The 23,526-nt window shown below is 35.1% G+C and overlaps 1 protein-coding gene across 1 annotated transcript in view; it reads right to left on the bottom strand.

Annotated features, from left to right (window-relative positions):
- AQR (aquarius intron-binding spliceosomal factor) overlaps positions 1–23,526 on the bottom strand; it is a 40,591-nt gene that overhangs the window by 4,455 nt on the left and 12,610 nt on the right. The window contains exons 13-31 of the mRNA XM_026664537.2: positions 22,190–22,293; positions 21,154–21,256; positions 19,500–19,620; positions 18,021–18,162; positions 17,044–17,222; positions 15,210–15,377; positions 14,110–14,279; positions 12,995–13,236; positions 12,169–12,309; positions 11,407–11,476; positions 10,791–10,901; positions 7,654–7,763; positions 7,046–7,181; positions 5,822–6,031; positions 4,488–4,625; positions 4,139–4,210; positions 2,845–3,032; positions 1,638–1,809; positions 121–291 (exon numbers count right to left, since the gene is read on the bottom strand). Coding sequence (XP_026520322.1) covers positions 121–291; positions 1,638–1,809; positions 2,845–3,032; positions 4,139–4,210; positions 4,488–4,625; positions 5,822–6,031; positions 7,046–7,181; positions 7,654–7,763; positions 10,791–10,901; positions 11,407–11,476; positions 12,169–12,309; positions 12,995–13,236; positions 14,110–14,279; positions 15,210–15,377; positions 17,044–17,222; positions 18,021–18,162; positions 19,500–19,620; positions 21,154–21,256; positions 22,190–22,293 — 2,748 coding nt within the window. The remainder of the gene's footprint in view (positions 1–120; positions 292–1,637; positions 1,810–2,844; positions 3,033–4,138; positions 4,211–4,487; positions 4,626–5,821; positions 6,032–7,045; positions 7,182–7,653; positions 7,764–10,790; positions 10,902–11,406; positions 11,477–12,168; positions 12,310–12,994; positions 13,237–14,109; positions 14,280–15,209; positions 15,378–17,043; positions 17,223–18,020; positions 18,163–19,499; positions 19,621–21,153; positions 21,257–22,189; positions 22,294–23,526) is intronic.

Genomic DNA, 23,526 nt, shown 5'->3' with positions numbered 1-23,526 from the left:
TTCTATTTCACAAAGTATGCAGTTCACAAGCAATATTCAATATGATAAATGTATTCTAACAATGGTTACTTGCTCTGCACTTTTGTTGAGATGTATATTATTTATTATTTGGAATGTTACCTTATTTGGTCTCCCAATCAATGGATTATTCCCACAACGCTGATTGATAATATCTCGAATCAGATGTTTCTGCCCATTGTAAGTTGTCAAGATGCTTATCTTTTCTGCAGGGTATCCTAGCAGGCACATGTACATGAACAGTGCAACAACATATTCTGCCTCACCAAGATTCTGGAATGTTAAAAAAACAAGCACAAATCTGTTTCATGTAACAGATTACAGAATATTCATATAATTATGGTCAGGGAAAATCACTTCAAGTGTCACTGAAAAGAAGCAACATGCACCAGGCCTATTTTAATCCTCCTGATCTGCCATTGAAAGGCAAAAAAAAGCCTAGTTTCTTTTGAAGCAGAGCCACACTGACTTGATCTATCAATTGGGAAGAGATGGTATTTCTATGCATGCAGACTATAAACATAGAAGAAACCACTCCACTCCATTAAAAGCAAAGTGTTATTCATGGAATTACTTTAAGAAACTTTAATAAACACAGCTTGGAGAGAAAGCCAGATTCCAGTCTATTTTGTTCTCCTAATTATAAACATAATTGTTTACTCTTCTTCCAGGAAGAAAGTTAAATTTAAATTCCTGTATCTTGCTTGTAAATTTTGATTGGTAATCTCCTTATTTTACATAAATGATATATAGATAGGCCTTGGCTTAAAACCAAAGGTGACTTTATGTCCATTGCAGCATTCCCATGATCACGTGATCAAAGTTCAGACACTCGGCAACTGACTCACATTTTATGACAGTTGCAGAGTCCCAGGGTCACGTGATCACCTTTTGTGAACTTCTGATAAGGAAAGTCAATGGAGAAGTCAGATTCACGTAAACAACCATGCAAGTAATGTGATTCGTTTAACAACTGTGACAAAAAAGGTTGTAAAATGGGGCCAAACTCACTTAACAACTGTCTCACTTGGCAACATATATTTTGTGCTCAACTATGGTCTTAAGTTGAGGACTACCTCTATACATTTCAGCAGTAGACTGACACTCTCCAAAAAGACTAAGCATTCTGCAAGGAAGATGCATTTCTAAATTTGATACATAAATAAAATAAATAAATCATTTGGATCTCTTTACAAATATGAAGTGGCAGTAATTATTATAATTCAGATATCAACTTGTAAGGCTTAATGCCATCTTCAAAAGAACAGAAAACTATAGGGTATTTTAAACCCTGAGATACTGAAAAGAAATACAGATGCTCCCAGCAAAAATTCACTTTATTTATTGAACTTATATCCCACTTTTATTCCAGCCAAGTAACACTGACTATATATCACATTATCTCAAATAACATTTTCCAAACACTGATGTTGTATAATGTGTGCATGAAGAGGATATATTGCATTGCTATTTTTGCAACTTCATACATATAATTTGTTAAATATATTTTATCCCACCATAATAAACTACATAGATGTATTATATGCCTTTCTGTTTTCATAATGAACCTATCTGAAAAAAAGTTGTTAATATTCAAGCTGATGATCTGCATTTCTTACCTGATAGAAATAAGGATTCGGTTCAGATTCTCCTATGCCATGGAAATCTTCTACATTTATAAGCTGGAAGTCATACAAAAACCCAGCATTTGCTGCTCTGAATTCAGGTAAGAGCTGTACATGTGGCAAGTTGCCCAGTATCTTATATCGCCAATTATAGAGATTACATAAGCTTTATGAAAAACATAATGAAAGTAGAAATTAATTTAATTCTTATAAAAATATATTATTATTCTCAGTGTCTGTAATTATCTGAAAGACGTATAATATTAAAATGTCAATGATAGCTATCTTTTTGGACAGCATCAAGCATCAAGCTGACAAAACGTGTTTCAGGATCTCAAGAAAGTAAGCTCTACATTCCAAATAGATGTATTTACATATTTTATCTATTAAGAAAATCATTTTCATCGCTTGAAAACACCCTCAAACTAGTCCTTCAATGTTATATTCAAGTTGCATGAAGCATCACCTGGATCAACCATTTAGCACAATCCACTGAATAATTCCATTATTCAGCATTAAACTGACGGCATGTAATCTAACATAAAAGATTTGCTGGCCTTCTTAAATTAGTTCAGTAAACTCAATAAATTCCTTAATATATAAAATATGGAAAAATGTGCTTGAGTAAATTAATTCCTACCATTTGCATATGAAAAGATAGTTAGTTAGTCTTGCATGTACTCAGTTCCAAATGGCTCTGAGTATCTTACATGAACCAACAAAAAACCAAAATCATAATAATCACAACATTCTCTAATGCAACAGTCCCCAATCTTTCTGGCTCTGTGGACTGCTGCCTGCCACGGGGTGCAGAGAGGATGGTTTTAAGTGCACATGCTGCTTGCACAAATACAGCTTCATGTACTTGTGTGCTCGCCTGCCGCTTGTGTGGCCAGGTTCCCAACAGGCCTTAGCCCAGCACCAGGCCACGCCCCAGGGATTGGGGACTCCTGTTCTAATCGAGTTAGTTTAATTGTCTTTCACCCCCACATGTGTTCCTGAAGATCCATGGAGTGTTTAACAACATAGCAGTGTAAAAAGGGAGTAGCTACATGGAAAATACCAATAGCATTGCAAAAGATAAAGTGTATTTCAGAGTGGAAGGACTAATTTCAGTAAAATTAGAAACCAGTTGCAATGTCACCTTAACATTTTTTTCATCACACAAAACCTTTTCATTTAAAATTTTCCCATGCCTTACCTTGCTCTTGCTCTCCCTTGAGCATCCAAATCAATAGTTGGCACTCCAACACGAACAAACCGCGTAAAAAGAGACTGTTCCATGTTTGAGTATTTTTGAAAAGCCATATTTTTAATGACTGGTGGCAACTGATGATGATCCCCAATCATTATCCACCGCTTTAATCGGCTGAACCCATCCTGTGGATTCTATTGAATATAAATAAGATTAGCATTATTATAGATGATTGAACAAAAACTATGATTGTACTGTAAATGATTGAACTGATTTAGTATCTTAGCCTTGACATCTACACACCAATTACATTAAACAACCACAAAATCAAGAAAAATGAGTTGCATTAGTAGATGTGTTCTTTGTGCAGGCTCTGTCAGCCATTTCTACTGCTGGGATCAAAGTGAAGAAGCTGCTGTATTTTCCACACAATTCTATCTTCATGAATTTGTCACACAGGAGCTAAACTAGATTAAGGGCCTAGCCTAGCATTGGCCTATAGCAGCTGCACTTAGACTTATATACTGTTTCACGTGTTTTACAGTTCTTTCTAAGTGGTTTACAGAGTCAGAAATTGGTCCTCATTTTACCAACCTCGGAAGGATGGAAGGCTGAGTCAACATTGAGCCACTGAGAACCGAACTGAGGAACTGCTGGCTTCCGGCAGTCAGCAGAATTAGCCTGCAATACTGCATCCTAACCACTATGCCATCACAGCTCTATCCAAGCTCACCTACCACATATACATCCCAAAGACACTAGTCTTGTTTCTGGCTGCTTTCCCCCTGCAGATTCCCCTATCAGATAGATGAGACTTGGGCTTCAATGTTAAACATAATTTGAAGTGCCAGATCTCCATTCTTTCTCATTAAATTGTAACTGGAATATATCAACTTGCAATTACTTTTTTCCTATGTGACCGAGTATCTTCATCATTTTTATCTAATTCCCATTAGATTTAATCTGTAGTTGTCCTGAATTTACAGAATTGTAATCGCTTATGAATGGGTGACACATGCCTAACTGAAAATGAAATATCTTTCACTGTTGTAGCTCTTGGATTAAGGAACTAGTTTTGTGTGTCCCTTCAGATGACTCGAGTTTGTGATTCCTAGTCTAGAACATAGGAACATTATCTCCTTTCTTCTGAAAATGACTTAGAAGAGAGATTCTTGTCAAGGGAACTTTGTTTAACCTATGAGTCATCACATTTCCTTCTATTCAAACATCAAACCACTGAAATAATAGTTTCTTATTAATTTGTAAATGTAATAAATTGATGAAATGCTTGAGTGCTTACCTGCAAAAGGAGTGGTATGAAAGTTTCAATTTCCAATATCTGAGCAGCCTCTTCCATTAAGATATTATCATACTGAGAAATGATAAATGAAATATATTAGCCAAAGTCAGAAACAGAAATACTGCAAAGGCAATTGAATTAAGATGATGGATATTTGCTTACCAAAAGGCAGATAAAACATTGTATAGCCATAATATTTACAAAATCTCTACAAAATTACACTGGTAAGACTATCGTTTGGAAGAGCAAACAAAAATAAGGATAATCTTTAGTATAACTGACTTCTGATAAAAAAAACAAAACCTCAAGATAATAGATTTAAGAAAGTTTTTATGTACTATGGTATTACCTTAAATCCCAGCTCAACTAAGTCATGGCGTTTCAACGCAGCATGAGTACAAGTCATTGCAATAATCTTCGCTTCCTTCACAAGTAAATACTTTGATCTGTCCAGCCCACTACGGAGCAGTTCAAATGCTCTAAATTCCTACAGAAAGAAAAAAAAATTGTACCTAAAATTCTATGAAAAAGATCAGAATAGTAATGTCTTCAATACACTGTTGTCATCAATTAGAACAAATATAATCCAGAGTGCTAGGGCTCTATCTGCATATCCATGCTCTATATACAGCTGTCTTTGGAGGCCATCCAGAAGCTACAATGGAGGCAGAATGCAATGGCACAGGAAGTTACAAGTGCATCACAGTATACCCATGTAACACCATTATGCAGGATTCCTATAGACCAGAATTCCCCAAGCTTTCTGGCTTTCCAGATGGGCAGGAAGGGGAGTGGGGTTACTGAGTCCTAACTTTAAAATTACACAAATTCCAGACTACATTTTATATCCACAGCACCTTTAGGGAACTCTCAAATTCATCTCTCTCTAAAGGAGATAGGAGTGGTAAAGCATCTTCCCCATTACAGTGAGAAGTGCCTCCCCTTGGGGTTACCATCCCCAGGACACAATCATAACAAACTGCCTCTGCACACTTACTTTGGAAAGGTGAATCATATGTAGAATCTTTTTGCGTAGCAACAGTTACATGCATGCCCTTCGTTGAGAAAAAAATTGCTTACACAAATCTAAATGAAGATTTTCAGTCATCCAAGTAGAGTGATCTGGAAGTTGAGTCATGGCAACTGGACTTTTTCCCCTGTTGGTTCAAAAACATTTTGCTGCTTATCCAAATAGCTTCTTCAGTCTTCCAGGGAAGTTTCATTTCTCACCTAATCTGGAGAGGCTTGTGGTGTGAGCAGGCAGAGTTGTTCAGATATAAATGTTCCAACTCCTAAATCCTTTAACCTTCGTTGGTTATTAAAGTATAGCCTTGACCCTTGAATAGGCAGCAAAACTTTTGAACCAACAAGAAGAGACGTCTACTTGCCATGACTCAACTCTCAGACAAGGATAAAAAAATATCCATTAAATCTTTACCCCACTCAAAGTACTTTACATTTGGGAGATGGTGGGGATGTTGGAGGTAGGTTTTTGTCTTTTACATGGGTTGAAAATTTAGTGTTTTTAGTTTACTATGTCCATTACCCTTATCGAAGGAGAGGGGGAATATTCACTGTTCAGTAAGATCTAATTTGAAGGGTCTTGTATAAATCCTGTGACATAGTTACTTTTTTCTAACTAAAAATGAATGTCAGAGCATTGTCTGACTTTGTTAATCTTACCTCAAGTTGAGTAAATATTTTCTTAATATGTCTAAAACATCCTTCAGCAATTTCCATATCTTCAGTGTAAGATCTGCCTTTAAAAATTGGCTGAGGGGCATTTGCAAAATATTGATGAAAAGGAAAAAAGTTGCAGACATCAGCAACTTCAGAAGGCTTGCTGCCTTTAACTTTCACTTTGCTCATATATTCTTCCCAGCGAGACATTACCTAGTTTAAAAAGAAAGATACATTAATACAGCCAGAGTCAAAAGTGGCTTGTACATAATTATGGAAATGCACTATGGCTTTTGCACCTTTGCTCCCATTGCAAAATCATTCTTTCCCATCAAATCTTCCTGACTATTGTGACTCAATAAACAGGAAGAAAAGAGCCAGTACAATGTAGTGTGTAAGGCTAAAACCAGGAGGATGTGAGTTCTAGTCCCTCTTTTGACACAAAGCCAGCTGGGTAACCTTAAGCCAGTCACTCTCTCTCATTCTTAGGAAGCAGAAAAAGGCAAACCACTTCTGAAAAACCTTGGAAAGAAAGTGATTGACTAGGAAGTTGCCAGGAGTAAAAAAAAAAAGAACTCATTTGAAGGGACTAAAAAAAGACCCCTCTCCATGAAGGAACACTATTGAAAAAGGAGTTTGAAAACATGGAAACATTTTTGTATGTGTTTTCTTTTAACTCTATTCAACTTTTAATTGGAATTTGAGCAAAAACTAAAAGGACAATATTTTAGTTCCTTTCAGAATGTATATCATAATGATCGAAGTGGATTAATACATTCAAATATATAATCAAGGCAGATCATAAGCCAATTAAGAATTCTTCACTAATGTCATACTATGACAAAACTACTGACCTTTCTAATTATGAATCCTAATTTATGTAAGTTAAACAATATCAACAAAAACAAAAAAGAGCATAATTACAGCATTAATTGCCACTTACATTTTAAAAGAAAACACAACCAATATCCCAGTCAAATTCTAAAAGGTTTTAGCCAATTTCTAACTATCCTTGTATATCTTCATTTAAGGACATTTAAAATATGGGCATTTTAAATTCAAATGTGCCTCACACTATTCAAAACCATGCCATTGCCAAGGTTTACATACTGTTTCACTTGAGGCAGTGAATGGGCTATTCACTTGAGGCAATGAATGGATACTATGGTAACAGCACTATCAATCTCTATCACTTCAGACTGTAAGTCTGGTCTATTGGGTTCTTACTTGATATAAAAAGAAATGGCCAGCTGTTTCACAAGTATAGGACACATCTCCTGGGACACCCAAACTCTCTTGTAATCGCCCAACCTCTCGCAGAAGTTCCAGTCTCCGAGACAGAACATAGTTTACTCTTCCATACCTGCAAATCAGATTAACATAAGGAAGAATAAAATATATGACTGAACTGAAAAACTCCTTTTCTTCCACATGTTTTATTTAATTACAAGTCAGACAGCCTTTAATATATTCCCCTCATTATTGTGGCAATGTATAAATACCATATGTATACATTATCATATAATGAGGCATATACCCCCCCCCCACACACACACACAAACATATACAGATATGCCTCATTATTATATGACAAAACATTTATAGCGTGTTGGTTGAAATATCCAGAAATAGCGTAAAATGTTCTTTACATGTCCAGAAATAAAATTTTCCTAGGAGAGAAAATCACACTATAAGTCTAAACAAATCTTCCTTACCAATCTCTTGCTTTAGGGCAATGAATAAAATAAAATAAATAGAAAGCATAAACTTTTTTGGGGGTGGGGTGGGGTGGGGTGTAGATTGTGCAGCTTCAATTTTTTTTGCTATTGACTCACCTGCTAAAATCTTTCTCTGTTTCCAGTTCTTCCTCTCCATGACCAAGACGCAAGAGGTGACGCTCATCAACATCTAGAGCCATGATTTTCTCAAACAGTTGGTTCAAAGCCTAGAAGTTAACAAGAGGAATCAAGAGAGTAGATTTTAGAAAATTAGATGCTAATGATTGATATACCAGAATAATTGTTTCTCTTTTGGGAAGAATTAAACTGAAAACAAAGATGAAGAGAATTGTACATTAGGTACCAAATCACTATATGCAAGGCCTGATTGGTGCTTTGAAACAAACCCACACTTTAGAGTGCCATTTCTTTACCTTGGTTGTTTTATGCATGTACAGTTGTGCTCATAAGTTTACATACCCTGGCAGAATTTATGATTTCTTAGCCATTTTTCAGAGAATATGAATGATAACACAAAAACTTTTCTTTCACGCATGGTTAGTGGTTGGCTGAAGCCATTTATTATCAATCAACTGTATTTACTCTTTTTATATCATAATGACAACAGAAACTACCCAAATGGCCCTGATCAAAAGTTTACATACCCCAGTTCTTAATACGGTGTATTGCCCCCTTTAACATCAATGACAGCTTGAAGTCTTTTGTGGTATGTGTGAATGAGGCTCTTTATCTTCTCAGATGGTAAAGTTGCCCATTCTTCCTGGCAAAAAGCCTCCAGTTCCTGTAAATTCTTGGTCTGTCTTGCACGAACTGCACGTTTGAGATCTCCCCAGAGTGGCTCAATGATATTGAGGTCAGGAGACTAAGATGGCCACTCCAGAAACTTCACTTTATTCTGCGGTAGCCAATGACAGGTCAACTTTGCCTTGTTTAGGATCATTGTCATGTTGGAATGTCCAAGTACGTCCCATGCACAGCTTCCAGGCTGATGAATGCAAATTTTCCTCCAGTATCTTTTGATAACATACTACACTCATCTTGGCATCAATTCTGACCAAATTTCCTGTGCCTCTGTAGCTCACACATCCCCAAAACATCAGCGATCCACCTCCGTGATTCAGAGTAGCAATGGTGTACTTTTTATCATAGGCCTTGTTGACTCCTCTCCAAATGTAGCGTTTATAGTTGTGGCCAAAAAGCTCAATTTTGGTCTCATCACTCCAAATGACTTTGTGCCAGAAGGTTTGAGGCTTGTCTCTGTGCTGTTTGGTGTATTGTAAGCGGAATACATTGTGGCATTTGCCTAGTAACGGCTTTCTTCTGGTGATTCGACCATGCAGCCCAGCTTTCTTCAAGTGCCTCCTTATTTTGCATCTTGAAACAGCCACATCACATGTTTTCAGAGTCCTGTATTTCACCTGAAGTTATTTGCGGGTTTTTCTTTGCATCCCGAACAATTTTCCTGGCAGTTGTGGCTGAAATTTTAGTTGGTCTACCTGACCGTGGTTTAGTTTCAACAAAACTCCTCATTTTCCACTTCATGATTAGTGTTGAACACTGCTGATTGGCATTCTTAATTCCTTGGATATCTTTTTATATCCCTTTCCTGTTTTATACAGTTCAAATACCTTTTCCCGCAGATCCTTTGACAATTCTTTTGCTTTCCCCATGACTCACAAGCCAGAACCGTCAGTGCAGCAGTGGATGAAAGATGCAAGGGTCTGTCAGGAGTCCAGGAACTCATTGACCTTTTATACACACGCACTAATTACAAGCAAACAGATCACAGGTGAGGATGGTTACCTTTAATAGCCATTCAAACCCCTTTGTGCCATCCTGTGTGCATGTTATCAGGCCAAAATCACCAGGGTATGTAAGCTTTTGATCAGTGTCATTTGGGTAGTTTCTGTTGTCATTATGATATAAAAAGAGTAAACACAGTTGATTGATAATAAATGGCTTCAGCCAACCACTAACCATGAGTGAAAGAAAAGTTGTTGTGTTATCATTCATATTCTCTGAACTTTTGAGCACAACTGTATATATGTACATATGTATTTTTTATCTTGCTTTTATTGTTTCTATAAATAACTCAAGGCAGAGAACATCCCTAATACTCCTTCCTCTTCCTCTTTTCCCCACAACTAAGGAAATGACTGGCCAAAGTCATGCAGCCAGCTTTCATGCTTAAGGATGGACTAATAATCTTAGCATCTCATAACTTAATAATAGTATCATTGTATTATCTTAATAACAGCTTAGTAATCGTATCATGTTGTTCTAATAGGTATGTTGTGTATGGATAATTGCTCTCTCTGTCCTTCTGTGTTAGTTTCAATAGAACAATCTTCCATGAATTTCTCTTAATTCCCACATTAAAACTTAATCAGATTAGATCTAATTAAATCAGCAACTAATTTAAGTTAATTACACGAATGAAGAACATAAAACACTCTTCATCCGATTTGCCAGAAGAGTTCTGTTGCTTTACATACAAATCCTAATCCAACTAGAGCAGGGGTCCCAAACCCCCAGTCTATGGACCAGCACCAGGTTGTGGCATGCCCGCAACCGTGCCACACAAACAAGCGAAGCCACATCCAAGGATGCAGGCAGCACACAAAACCACACCCCCTCTGGTCTGTGGAAAAACCTTTCTCCACAGAACTGGTCCCTGCTGCCCAAAAGTTTGGGGGCCGCTGAATTATAGCCTCTCTAGAAAACAATCCATAATTAATGGACAACACAATTGAAAAAGTTTTCTCAGAGGTCTTTAAATACATTTTAGTCTTACACAGCAAGATTTACATAGCTACCACTTTATTCAGTGAAGGATTGACATAAATGAGAGTAAGGTCCGAGTAAGATTATATGGAAGAAATGTTCCTTCAGAAACTTGATCTCAAACCATTTTCAGTTCTAAAGATTAATTCATGTGCTCTGAATGGATTTATTTTTCTATTTATGGTGTATATCACTATATATCACTGATCCCCAGAATTGTCACCACTATAAATATGTCTTCTTCTGACCTTGTGACGAATCTCAAATGTAGTTCAATTAGTGTCAATACCTGCTCAAGAACATCCAAACAGATGGTTTCTGAGATCAAATTAATACATCTGTGAAAAAGATTATTTCCTTTCTAACTGGGCCACTTGTAATGTAATTTGCAAGTGATGCATCTTTTAAAATTAAAATAAATGCAATAAAGGAACATATGGTGTGTTTACCTGATTGGAATGTGTAACAATCAGAGTCCTCTGCTCAGGAAAATTGTGATAGAGGTTTGATATTATCTGCACTGCCACATCAGTTTTACCTGTACCAGGTGGCCCTACTACCTGCAGGGTAAAAATATATAATGTATTTGACATTTTATTCACTTGAGGAAGAGCTGTTCAAAAAGTAAAAAATACAGAACAATCAGAAAAATAAGTCTTTTTAAAAATGAAGCTATCACAAGAACGAACATTATTTAGGAGGGAATAAAATGTACATTTCTATTGGGAAGTAAAAGCAAGAGGAACAAAATACCAAGAAGCTCTAGATCTTGAACATGGTTCTGAACCAGAGTTTATTGGGGGGGTTTTTAAATGATTTTCAGCTGGAAAATCAGCTGAAACTCCAATTAAAGAAAGTCAACTTTAGGAAGCTTGTACAGTAATAACTGTTGTTAGAAAGCATCCAAAATTTAATTCTTTTCCTTTTTAAATTTCTGGCAAAAAATATGAAATCCTTTGCTATTGACCATACTGAATGTTGGGAACCATTTAGTTTTACAAGTTTGGTCGAAAACTGCAAATTCTTATTCACTAGTTATTAATAAAGTATATTATTTGTTGTTACCATTGTCAAACCAGGTTGCATTCCTGCACGGATCGCTTCAATCTGGGTATGAGTAAATTGTATGATATTACTGCAAATTGAATAAAAATTAAATCAGTTAATCCAGACCATGGCATACTAGTTCCAATTTAATTTATTTGATGTTTTTATGCTTATTTCTAACACAGTTACCCATCATTTTAAACCATAAAAACTTGTTTACTATATTACTATACTATTGCAAGCCCACTGACGTAAAGCAATAAATTTAATCTATTTCAGAAGAAATATTTTAGTCCAAACTTTAAACAGGTGATTTAGTGCTAAATAAAACTACCAATGAAACCACTCACCAAAATATCTACAGCAGTAAACAATATATACTATCACAAATATTAAAGTTGTACAAAGCATTAAAGAAATGCTCACAATATGTACTGTATTACTAAGAATAAAACTTTTTTTTTCAATTCATTAAAGTAGCTGCATCTTTTACAAGATTCACATAGCTGTTTTGAAAACTGATTCCAACTGTTCATACCTGCACAGAAAACATTTTGACTGCCAGCAAAACAAAGTGACAGTGCATTGGCAAATTTACTGCAATTAAATAATGACATCATTCTCAAATCATATTATGTGGGTAACTCCAGATCATGTAAACATGAGTTTTTAAATAGTTTAAGGAGAGAATTACTCTAACAAACATGCCCTTAATATCTGAATTTGTTTGAGTTAACCATATCACATATCTAGTTTCACAAAAAGCTACTACAATATTACCGCTTAGGTTGATTGTATGGGTAAGGACCTCTATTAGGGATGATATGTGGCTCAACAACCAGTGTTTTAGAACTTTCGGTATTTTCTTCATCGCACTCTTTTCGTTTCTTTCCTGCCTCACTTCTGACTGGAAATGTTATCCTATTGGAAAAAATCACAGTCCTTCAGATTTAAATGCCACTTGATTGTTAAAAGACCATTTTAGGCACGGAATAGCCCTCCTGAATGATCAGAACCATTTGATCAGAACCATCAGAATCGTCAGATTTGTAGGAAAAATTCAAAAGAAAAATTCTGTATCATATTGATACAGAAAAATGGAGTTCTAGAATGACTGGAGATTAAGAGTACAATTTTTAAAACAAATGGTTCTAAGAAAACAAACCTGAATCAAGAAACAGTCCTATATACAAGGCAATTGTTGGAATCAACAAGTACAAAATAAACAATTTTAGGGGAGACAAAAACAGAGAAAGCAATTAAAAGCTAAGACTTCATACTAATAAAACAGAAATTAAGGGAAATTAAAAATTTGCTTTATAATCATAGAAGAAAGCCTGCATTATTGAGCTGTTGAATTACAGTGGCACAAAAGCTACTGTTTGGAATGTCCAGAGGCAAAAATTTCCTCATGCAGTTGGATGGCCATTATGAGAACAGACTTCTGGATGACATGAGCCTGGGGACTGATCCAACAGGGCACTGGTTATGTTCTAATGAACTTGTTTTGTGATTACAGAATTACGTTTTCCAAGAATATAATATATACATATTTCCTTAATGAGTAAAATTAACAGTGTCATTCTTTTAATGAAAGACATCTCACCTGAATGGAGGAATTTGCAATGCTTGGTCTTCCACTGTTACTTTAATGTTATATCCAGGAAAGCTAGCTTTTAAGTGATCAATGGAAAGGAAGGTATCATTAAAATCCAAGCAGGCAATCTGATTTGGCATTTTTGAATAGTGAGCACTGCCGGGATCACCATAACCAAGAATAATGTCATGTAGCCAATTAGGAACGACACAGTCTGTGTTCATCAGATTTCTTATAGTCTCCAGAACCGCCTGTAATAATTTATAAAATGCATAACAACATCATTCACCACTCATATTTAACTGCACATAACTTATTGTTGTGCTGTTAATACTTTTCAATTTACAAGCATTTCTGCTCCAAGAACTATATAGGAAAGGGTTGAGAAAGCAGAAGTAATGAAATAAAATGAATAGTTTTAAGTTCATCCTTGCAAGCTCAGCAAAGGAATCACACTTCTGCTATCCATTTGATAAATTATTCAACATTTGTCATTAGTGAGAGCAATTTATCTTATTTTCTCTCATGTGAGTTAGGACTCGTACAGCAACTAAATGATAATCCTCTAGGATGCAGCTATCCTATAAGAAGGCTGAATCTAATCAATTGTTTAATTTTAAACCTGAAAAAGTGAAATTAAAGACACTGTCAAGCCCTTTTGGTATTATCTTGATGTCTGACTAACTAAATTGCAAATAGTCTTTCAGAACTTCAAAGGAAAACAATCTACAATAAAAGTCTGAATAATCGTTTTTTGCCTTTGAGGCACTTTAAAGCCATTTCACTTAGAAAAAGCAAATGCCATTTTAACATATTTATTGCAATACAAGCAACAGAAACAGATGGTTCTGTGGGATATTTGATTATTAGTCTTGGAATTTCACCATCACTAAACAATGCTTACTTAGCATTCATTATTCTTCCACCACATTAGCAATGAGATTTAACTGGAAACAAACAGTTAAGTCTATCTTACGTTTTTACCACTGCTGGTAGCACAGATTGGATAGAGACAATTGCAGTGCAAGGAAAAAAAAGACTCCTTTTTAAAATTTGTGCTTAAACAAATGTTCTGGAGGGTAAAACACAAACTACTTGGAAAAAGAAAACATATTACAACTTACTTTAAAATTGTTTTCTTTGGGTTTTCTTCTCATTATTATATTAAATGTTTCATATACATCTTCTGTTCCACTTTGGATGGTATTGGCCATGTCTTGTTGATATTGATTAGGATCCAAGAAAACTCTAAATGTTCTTGAGTCACCTTTAAGTCTTGGTTTGGGTTCCGGCCCTGATTACAATAAAAGACAAAATTGATCAGATATAAATTAAAAAAGAAAAATCGTAAGTCTTTTAGAGATCGGTTCAGGCTGTAACCGGTCTTTTCCAACTTAATCCAATTTTTACTGCTTCTTTCCCACACAGCCTGCTCGCTCCAATATTGCATAAAATTGTTTTTCTTTATCACAACCAATGATCAACCTTCTGAAAAAAAATAGCTCCTTGACATACTATTTTGAAACCACAATGGCATCCAAAGAGTGCACCCAATTTCAATGTTGGATCACCGCCTTATTGACATAACCTCTGGCAAAAGTATATTTGCTGAAATGTATCAAGTTAAAATGCATTATTCTCACCTCAGAAATGTTATGATGTTGTTCCAATCACTCCAGAAAGTTTCTAAATCTAAACTGCTCCCAGTTTGGTTTAAACAGTATTGCACATCCCACATCTTCACATTAGATTATACCATGTTATCATTGTTTGTTTGGCTTCAGATACTAAGTCTGAAATATTAGCTTCAGAGTCTCAACATCACCAATGTTGAGAATATAATGGATAATATATCCTCAAATGATAAACTGATACTTCGTTCACAGCCTTATTTGCTCCTTCGTATACTCCCTTACACTAGGAAAATGTATTTCGAGAGCAAAAGTTATTTTTTTTCTCTTTCGAAGTATAAAAATATTCAATCCAAAACGTAATCAATGACAACAAAACAAAGTAAAGAGGGCTGACAATATCAATCATCTCAGCTCTGTCCCTTTGAATGAGTACTTAACATTTTTGGAAGTTCTTATTAAGGGTTGTGACTGTTGCCATTGAAAAAATGACATATTAAATGGCATCATTCTGATTCCAGTTTATACCCAACTCACATGGCTAGGGGTATTTTACAACAATAACAATTTCAATGACAATTTTATTATCATACCTTCTTCAATGACACGTCCCTTATCATCCAGCATACCCTGGATTTCACACCCCCTGACATAAATAAGGCCGGTTTGTTCCACAAATGGCTGCCTTCTATCAAATTTGGTACCATAGGGCTGAGTGGGTCGGACGGTAATTAGAAAGCAGACATCATGTTTGCGCAAACCTAAATGTTAATGAGAGGGGAAAAAACAAATTCATTTTTATACTTTTAAATATAAATTTAAATATAAATAGATGTGATTTAAGAGAATACAATTTAAAAGAATGCAATCTGAAACAAAGATAAATAGTTTTTAAATAACATTGATGTACCTATTCAATAAAATGTTATTTTTGTCATTGGACTTTCAGCAATGTTTTTATTTATACTGATCTATATAGACTCATTCCCAACCAAAAGGTCTCCATCAGAAATGTGTAGCTTTACAAAGGAATCCATGAATTATATTTACTGTTCTCAGCTAATCAATTGGGAGTTTCCTTTCTCCTCCTTTCTCCATTAATCTTCTGCTATAGATGTTCATATCTTGATTTTAAATTTCCTCAACAAAGCATGTAGTGATCTGCCTCACAACACTCCAAAGAGGTTTTTTTACTCTAGGATTCTAGGGCAGGCTCTTATGTGCTAAAATCGGTATAAATATTTAAATCACAATCTATGCTGATTTTAACGTTGCTGTAATTTATTATCCCTGACATTTGTAATGCTGTTTTAATTTTTGTTGCTTTTTTTGGATTCTTAAGGAAAAACCAGAGAGAAGTAATTACATATACAGCTGCTATAAGCATGAAAAATTATTATTACGATTACACTAATAAATATAAATTTCTTTTGCAGTAGCAAGGGATATATATAGATTCACAAAAAGCTGGATTAAAATTCATTAAGAACATATTTTGGATTTTAACAGGAATCCCCCTTGAAAATATATGTATCTATATCTAATATCTTGTTAACATGTGTGATACATACACACAGAGAGACACACACACACTTATCTCAATGTTCCTTTCCATTTCTTTATATAAATTATGTCATTTCCACATTCCTTAGTTAGCTCAGCAAGATTAGAAGTTTTTTTAATGCCCAGTTGACTTTGGCTATCACTATGGCCATCTAGCAAATGATTTTAAATGGTACGTTCACACAATTTTTCTATTTAATTAATTTGCCTTTTGGTAAATGGATCATGATGCATAATTAATGCTGTATATCCAGCATATTCAACCCTGACAGCCAGATGAAAATACCAAATTATATGCAGGTTGTCAGTCCTGTCCTGTCATTCTTGAATGTTTTAGTTCTCCCTTCTTTACATAGCTTCCTGGTTAAAACAGGATTCTGGATTGTGAGAAAACATATTAACCTGATCTTCCCATTCAATACAGTTAAGTAGGAACAAATGTATTAAGTGGAGATAGGCATAAACCTTTCTGTAAATTAGAGAAACAACATCCGTATAGCAGTATTGTCAATAATTTGAATGTTAGCCTTGTGAAGATGGATATTGATCCTTGATTCTTGACAAAGAATTGTAAATCTAGAAATTAGGTATGCTTTACAAAAAAATTATTTTGTAATGTTTACATAGTTTGCCATCTAATATATGCTAACAGAGTTAAAAATAATTATCTATTCGTGACTTTGAAGATTATAATTCTCTATGGAAACTGAAGAACAATATACAGAGCAGATATAACATTTGACAATTTGTACCATTCAAGTTTTACTGAATACATATAATGGTTTTTTTTACAAGTTTAATATATTCATTTGAAATGAATTAATGACCTCTAAGGATTTGACACTCCAACACACTCAGGCATACCTTCCCATTCGTCTTTGATGTTGTCTCTAATGTTCAAGTTAATTGTAACATCTGCACGGACTCTCATAGGCCAATTTTCTCCTATGTTTGGCTTTGCCACCTCTATGATGGTGAAAGAGACAATGGGCTGTGCCATTCGAGCCCATCCACCAAAAACAATACCACCATATTCTGATTGCCTAATAACCAAGATCAGAAATAAGAATCTGTAAACCTTGAGACACCAAAAAACACCCCATTACAAACTCTCCCCCCCCTCCCTCCCGGACTGAAATTCCTTTAAAACATTTCTAGAAACAAAGAATAAGAAATAACCCATGGCCTTCGAAGCATGTTTTCATCTAAAAAGCACCATCATTAATCTAGCCAGTTGAGTAATTATACCCTTTCCAATAATCTGGTCCTGGAAAATTAGCTTTCTGGGTAAACATGAGAATAAAACAGTTAGAATGAAATCCATTCAATATTCTTTTAATTTAGCTAATTTCTTATATTTAAAAAAAAAAAAAAGGAACGACAAAACAAAAACCATCGTAGACATGGAAAATCCTTTTTAAGTAGTCCTCAACTTACGATCACAATTGAGCCCAAAATTTATGTTGCTAAGTGAGACACTTCTTTAGTGATCTTGTCCCATTTTATGACCTTTCTTGCCACAGTTAAGTGAATCACTGCAGTTGTTAAATTGGCAACATGGTTGTTAAGTGAATCTGGCTTCTCCATTGACTTTGCTTATCAGAGAATTGCAAAAGTTGATCACATGATCCTGGGACACTGCAATTGTCATAAACATGAACCAGTTGCCAAGTGCCCAAATTTTGATCATGTGACCATGGGGATGCAATGATTGTCAGTGTGAAAAATAGTTATAAGTCTCTTTTTTCAATGCCACTGCAACTTTGAATGGACACTAAATGAATTGTTGGAAGTCGAGGACTATCTGTACACATCTTTAATGTAACCACTATGTATGTTACCATGGTTTCATCCTACTGACACTATCTTCAATGTCTTGTCTGATTTCATAAGTAGACTCCAGACGAAAGAGGTTGAAATTTCGCAAGAGGTAATCATGAAGAGTCAGAAACTGTAAATTTAATTTTGGGAGGGCAAGACAGCCTGGAAGAAAAAAATAGATGGGAGAAGAATTTATGCCTAGTTTGTTCTGGGAATTATTTTTTTGTATTAAATACTGCAGCTGCAACTCTATGCTATTTACCAGCAAGTAAGTCTCACTGAATTCAAATGAACAATTTCTTTTGACTAGAAATATAGAGAATTACAAATCCAAGGCAGATATCCAAACTTCTTTTTATCACATATTAAAAACATATATATTGTTCATAAAAAGGGCTCCAGTCAAATAAACACTCTTGCTGAAAGCAGTGAAGCAGAAACTGATTTTCTCTTTCAATGCAATCTGTGTTTGAGTCAGGAGACTAAAGGTATCACCCCTACAAAAGATATATATTTGTACTCCTGAATGGACCCAACTGAGTTGTACTCAAATTAGCCTAAACCCACATTCAAATATGCATTTGTAGATATATTTTAATATTACACATACCTCCATGTCAGTTTTAAATTAAAAGGTTAAAAATGTATGGATTGGGTTTGTACCCCAATGACCCAGTGCCCATTTATTGGATGAGGAATATGCTATCCACAAAGGGAAATGTACTCTCATTCCTGTTTTAGGGTACCTAAATCTACTTCATAGAGTATATATTGAAGAGGACCACTATATAATTGTCTGCCAGCACATGGATAAAGGCCTGGTTGACATAGCCAAACTCTTAGATTCTCTCCTTCTCTAATTATTATCTCTTAGAACTGTACAATATATTCCATTTCCAGTATTTCAGTTATTGAAATGGGATGGTTCCATTCTGTAATGTTTTAATCTGGAACAGACTTATCTAAGGTAGAACTATTTCTAGAAAACTTAAAAGAACCCGGTCTGAGGAAAAGCCCATTTCCGCCCTGGACCATTCAGATTGACAATTTTCTGTGTCAGAAGATTTTGCACCCAGAATGTGCCTTTAAGGTCATAGGCTTTCAATGATTATGTGAAAGATCTCTTCTAGTTGCAATGTAAATGCATTGCCCTTGGAAATTCCTGTTTTCACTGTAACAACAAAGTTAGTTTGTGACTGCAGTAATAGACTATTCCTTAGAGAGCCAAGCTTTTCCTCCCAAGAGGCCTTTAGCACAAATCCTAGGTCTTCATAAGCTAATAAAAGTTTGTGAACTCTTCAGTAATCTTTGGGTTACAAAAAAATAAACCCAATAGGAAGAAGGAAGCAACATCTTTTTATCTCAATAAATCAGAGAAGACAGCTATCCAAAGGAAACAGGATGAACACTTTCCACAGAGATTCACATAATTTTGAAATTTGTTTTCATAAAATACCTTCTTATATTTATAAATCTAAATATATTTCAGCAAGTTTTACCTTCTCCGGAATAGTATTCAGTTGGAACAATATTTTCATCCCAAATAATCTTCTCAGTGGGATACAGAGGCATCTGATTAAGCTGCTGAATTTGAGAAATTCTACGTTCATGTCGAGAGACCTAGAAAACAAAAACATCTTTATGAGTGTTTTTCAACTACTTGCAAAGAAAACGTTCAAGTGCTGGAATTAACTTGAAAGCATCAAACAATTTGGTCTCTTTCTAGCCCAGGGGTCTTCAACTTGACAGCTTTAAGACTTGTAGACTTCAACTCTCAGAATTCCTCCTGTCATGTTAGCTCAGGAATTCTGGGAGTTGAAGTCCACAAGTCTTAAACTTGCCAAGTTTGAAGACCCTTGTTCTACCGCCTATCAAAAACTTATCCAAATATTAAGTTCTATAGAAAAAATCCCTCTGAAGACATTCCTACTGTCAGAAGATTCTGACATGGCAAAGTTACTCCCAAGCAAGGAAATGATTTTTTACCATTCTTTAAAACAAAAAAAATCTATAACAATCCATTTGTTTTGTCAGGCTTTTAGTTCAGTTAGTTTATGCTTTTTTGTAGATATGGTGTGTGTGTGTGTGTTTTCTCCTTTATAAGCTGTCTTGAATATATGTTTGATTAGACAGGTTAAAAATTGTATTAATAACTGGATGCATAATGCATTTTTATAACTACATCAAATATAGACATGTTCACAATACACTTCACCAGAGATAACTATCTCCAAAATTACTAGTAATAGTTGTGACTGCATTTATTATAAGGAAAAGGTAAAGAATTGGGTTCTTTTAAAAATGTGTTTCTCAACAGTTAATTCAGCGAAGCTAAATAATAACAGCACTAAATAGGAGGCCTGGGTTGGTTACTGAATACATGGCAAATGTCCACTGACACATTAGCAACATTGTAAAGAGATCTGGCTGACACCAAATACAATAAATTGTTTGGAGTGACAATGTCACACAATATTTAGCATGACTTCCATGCAATACAAATGTGAGCATGCTGGCAACTTGTCTACATACCAGTTTATGTACCTTGAAAAATGTAAGAAGAGCATTATAAAACTACTATCAAGGCAAACATTGTTTCAAAATTATTAACCAGTAGTTTTGTCACAGGACATATTGCCTTTGAAAATGCACATAGCCAATAATTAAAAGCTGCACAAATTGATAGCTATATCTTGTCAACCTGATTTGCATATCTGAATTCCTCTGGATAAATTATTTCTTTCACTTGAAGCATATACTAATGAAATTGCTTTTTCATTTTTCAAATAATCTTGACAATTCTTTGTGATAGTGAGATTTTAAATTAACTTTTTTATTTTGTTCTAATAAGTGTGCTTATCAAACATTCAACTAACATGGAATGCAAGTTGAAATAATACTGAAAATGATAAACATGGTATTTATATGAATGCCAACAACTTTCTGGACTTTTTCCTTCCTACCACAATTTATTTACATTGTCTGCTCATCTCTAAAGCAGATTCTGAATGACCATCTGAAGTAACCCAAGAGCAATAGATAGATGAGGACATATACTATCACTTGCCAGCCTGTCATGAAGCGACATGCTCTTCAAAACCAAGACAAACAAACCTTGAAGAATTCATTTAAGCAAGAATAACTTAAACTTACCAATAGTTCAAGCAGAAAATCTTTTTCATAATTTGTATTTTCTCCTTCACATAGGGCTGGCAGTAAGCAGAGATATGATGCCACCTGGTGGAGCATATCTGGACTAAATAAAAAGAAATGCGTTAAGAATCATTAGGCTTTTATGAAAAAATGGGCTACTTATTTTAATATTTTCGTTTACATCTATCATAAAAAAGAGACCAGGAATGATCTGCCTGGTCCAACAGTTCCAAGTAGTAATGTTATATTGTAGTGAAATTGCCCATATTCAGTTGCTATGTTAAATGAACCTACTATGCATACAGTACTTCATCAAAATTTAGTGTTACATATATTTGAGCAAAATCATTATGTAGCCAGGAAAGCACTCCTAAATTACGACTTGCAAAATTGATTTATCATTATGCTCAAACAGAAAGTAGTGTGCTTAAGCAACTGTTGGTTAATCAAAATAGAAATAATGAATCTAGTGTACATAGCTAGGTTCTTTATTTAATTGTAAAGACAAGCCAGATCTTATATAATGTGAAACTAAATATCAAATGAAGCCAAATGAAGACATAGGAAGGTCTACTTGAGCATATTCTGGCCTATGCACCTTATGTGAAATGCTATTGTGGTTATTACATGCATACCAGACCATTATTGTGCATATTTTTTTTTAAACCAGCAGATAAATTACACTGCTATTTGGGCACATAAATTGCTAAACACTAGAGCTGTGAATTTCAATTAACAGAAATATTTATACAGGATATGCTTTTTGAAAACTAGATATATTTTCCACTCTTTCTTTTTCAACAGTAACAGAATTAAATTTTCTTTTTAAAAAACTAGTTTAACAACAGGGTATGAATCACAAAGTATTTTCATTTCAGCAACCATTTCAGCTGAAAATATATAATACAATAGATTTTTGGCTTAAGGAGATGGCCAGTCATTGCTTAAATAATCCTGATCGTCATGAAAATCAAGAATTTGCCATTAAATAGCTACCCAAAAAAATCCCACCCTTAATCAAAGTATGATGATGTACCTTAGGGGCCCAAAAATCTTCAGTAGAGAATCACGTGTATCTACAGCAGATACATTTGAGAGGGCAAAATTGTAGAGTTCTGGAAAGTGTGCAAAGGCAGCCCTCTGAAAACCAACCAAGAATCAGGATTAGAATAAAAAATTATTATCATCTACATAATTTGCAATTCACAAGACAAACAGCAAACCTCTGAGAATTACCCAAATATCAACAGCAAATAAAACAATGCTATTATAATCTTAGCCACTTTCATCTTCATTTATGGTATATATTTATTGGATTTACTCATCATACGAATCGACAATGGCTCTGGGTAATATATAGCATCCAAATTAATAAAATTAATATTATAACAAAATATAATAGACTAGTATCCTCTTCTAATCTGTGAAACAGCATGTAGATTTTGATATTATATATTATTTTTTCAACTACTGAAATTTTCAGTCTATATAGCAGCCTGTTCTCTTTGGGTAGTTTCAGTTTGAGAGGAGACTTCGGATCCTCACAGGACACCACAAAGGTCATCTCGCACGCACCCCCTCTTTTTTTTTTAACATCTATATGAAACCAGTGGAGGGAGCCCTCAGACAATTTGGAATTACAGTATGCTGATGATACCTCACTATACATTGCTATTCCAGGCTGTGGGGCAGATGCTTTTGATATTCTACTCCTAGAGGATGTTTGGCTCTGGATGGGAAAGAACAGGCTCAAATTAAATCCAAAGTTTCTATTCATACATCAAGGTTCTCCTTTGGTGCCAGTATTATCCCTAACCAGAACTATCTCTGCAGCAGCAGGTTTCTAATTTGGGAGTGCTTCTGGACTTGCGATAGCTACTTGAACAGCATATGAAGGCTGTGTGTACAGTGACTTTTGGCCAGCTTTGGCTAGTACACAAATTGTGTCTTTACCTGGTAGAAGAAGACTTAGTGATAATAAATCACAGACTCATTACCATCTGCGTAAGTGTTTGCAATGTGCTTTACATGTGGCTGTCTGGATATTACAATCAGTGCAGAATGTGATATCCTGTGTTTTCAATGCTGTCTCAATGTTTACACCTAAATTTAAGGCCTGAACCATTACTGAGGAGATTTTAAAGGGAGGGCTCCATTTCAGCAGTGCTTCTGAAGTCTCGTTCTCCAAATTGCACGATATGAACAAGGAGACTTCCAAAACACCAAGAGCCTTGCATAGGCTGAGTGTGCCTGGCAGTAACTGAGGAAGAACAGTGAAGGTAAGTGGGACACTCTGCACATTCTGGTGGGGCAGGGACCAGACCAAGGCCTCCCAAGCCTGGAAGAGTGGGGAATAGCCTGAAGCCTCCCTGG

The sequence above is a fragment of the Notechis scutatus genome, chromosome 1 (genome assembly GCF_049901735.1).
Source record: "Notechis scutatus isolate UNSWTSFEM ecotype Mainland chromosome 1, rNotScu1.2, whole genome shotgun sequence".
Taxonomy (NCBI): Eukaryota; Metazoa; Chordata; class Lepidosauria; order Squamata; family Elapidae; genus Notechis; species Notechis scutatus.
The sequence above is the reverse complement of the archived record's forward strand: the minus strand, read 5'-3'. Positions and strand labels throughout refer to the sequence as shown.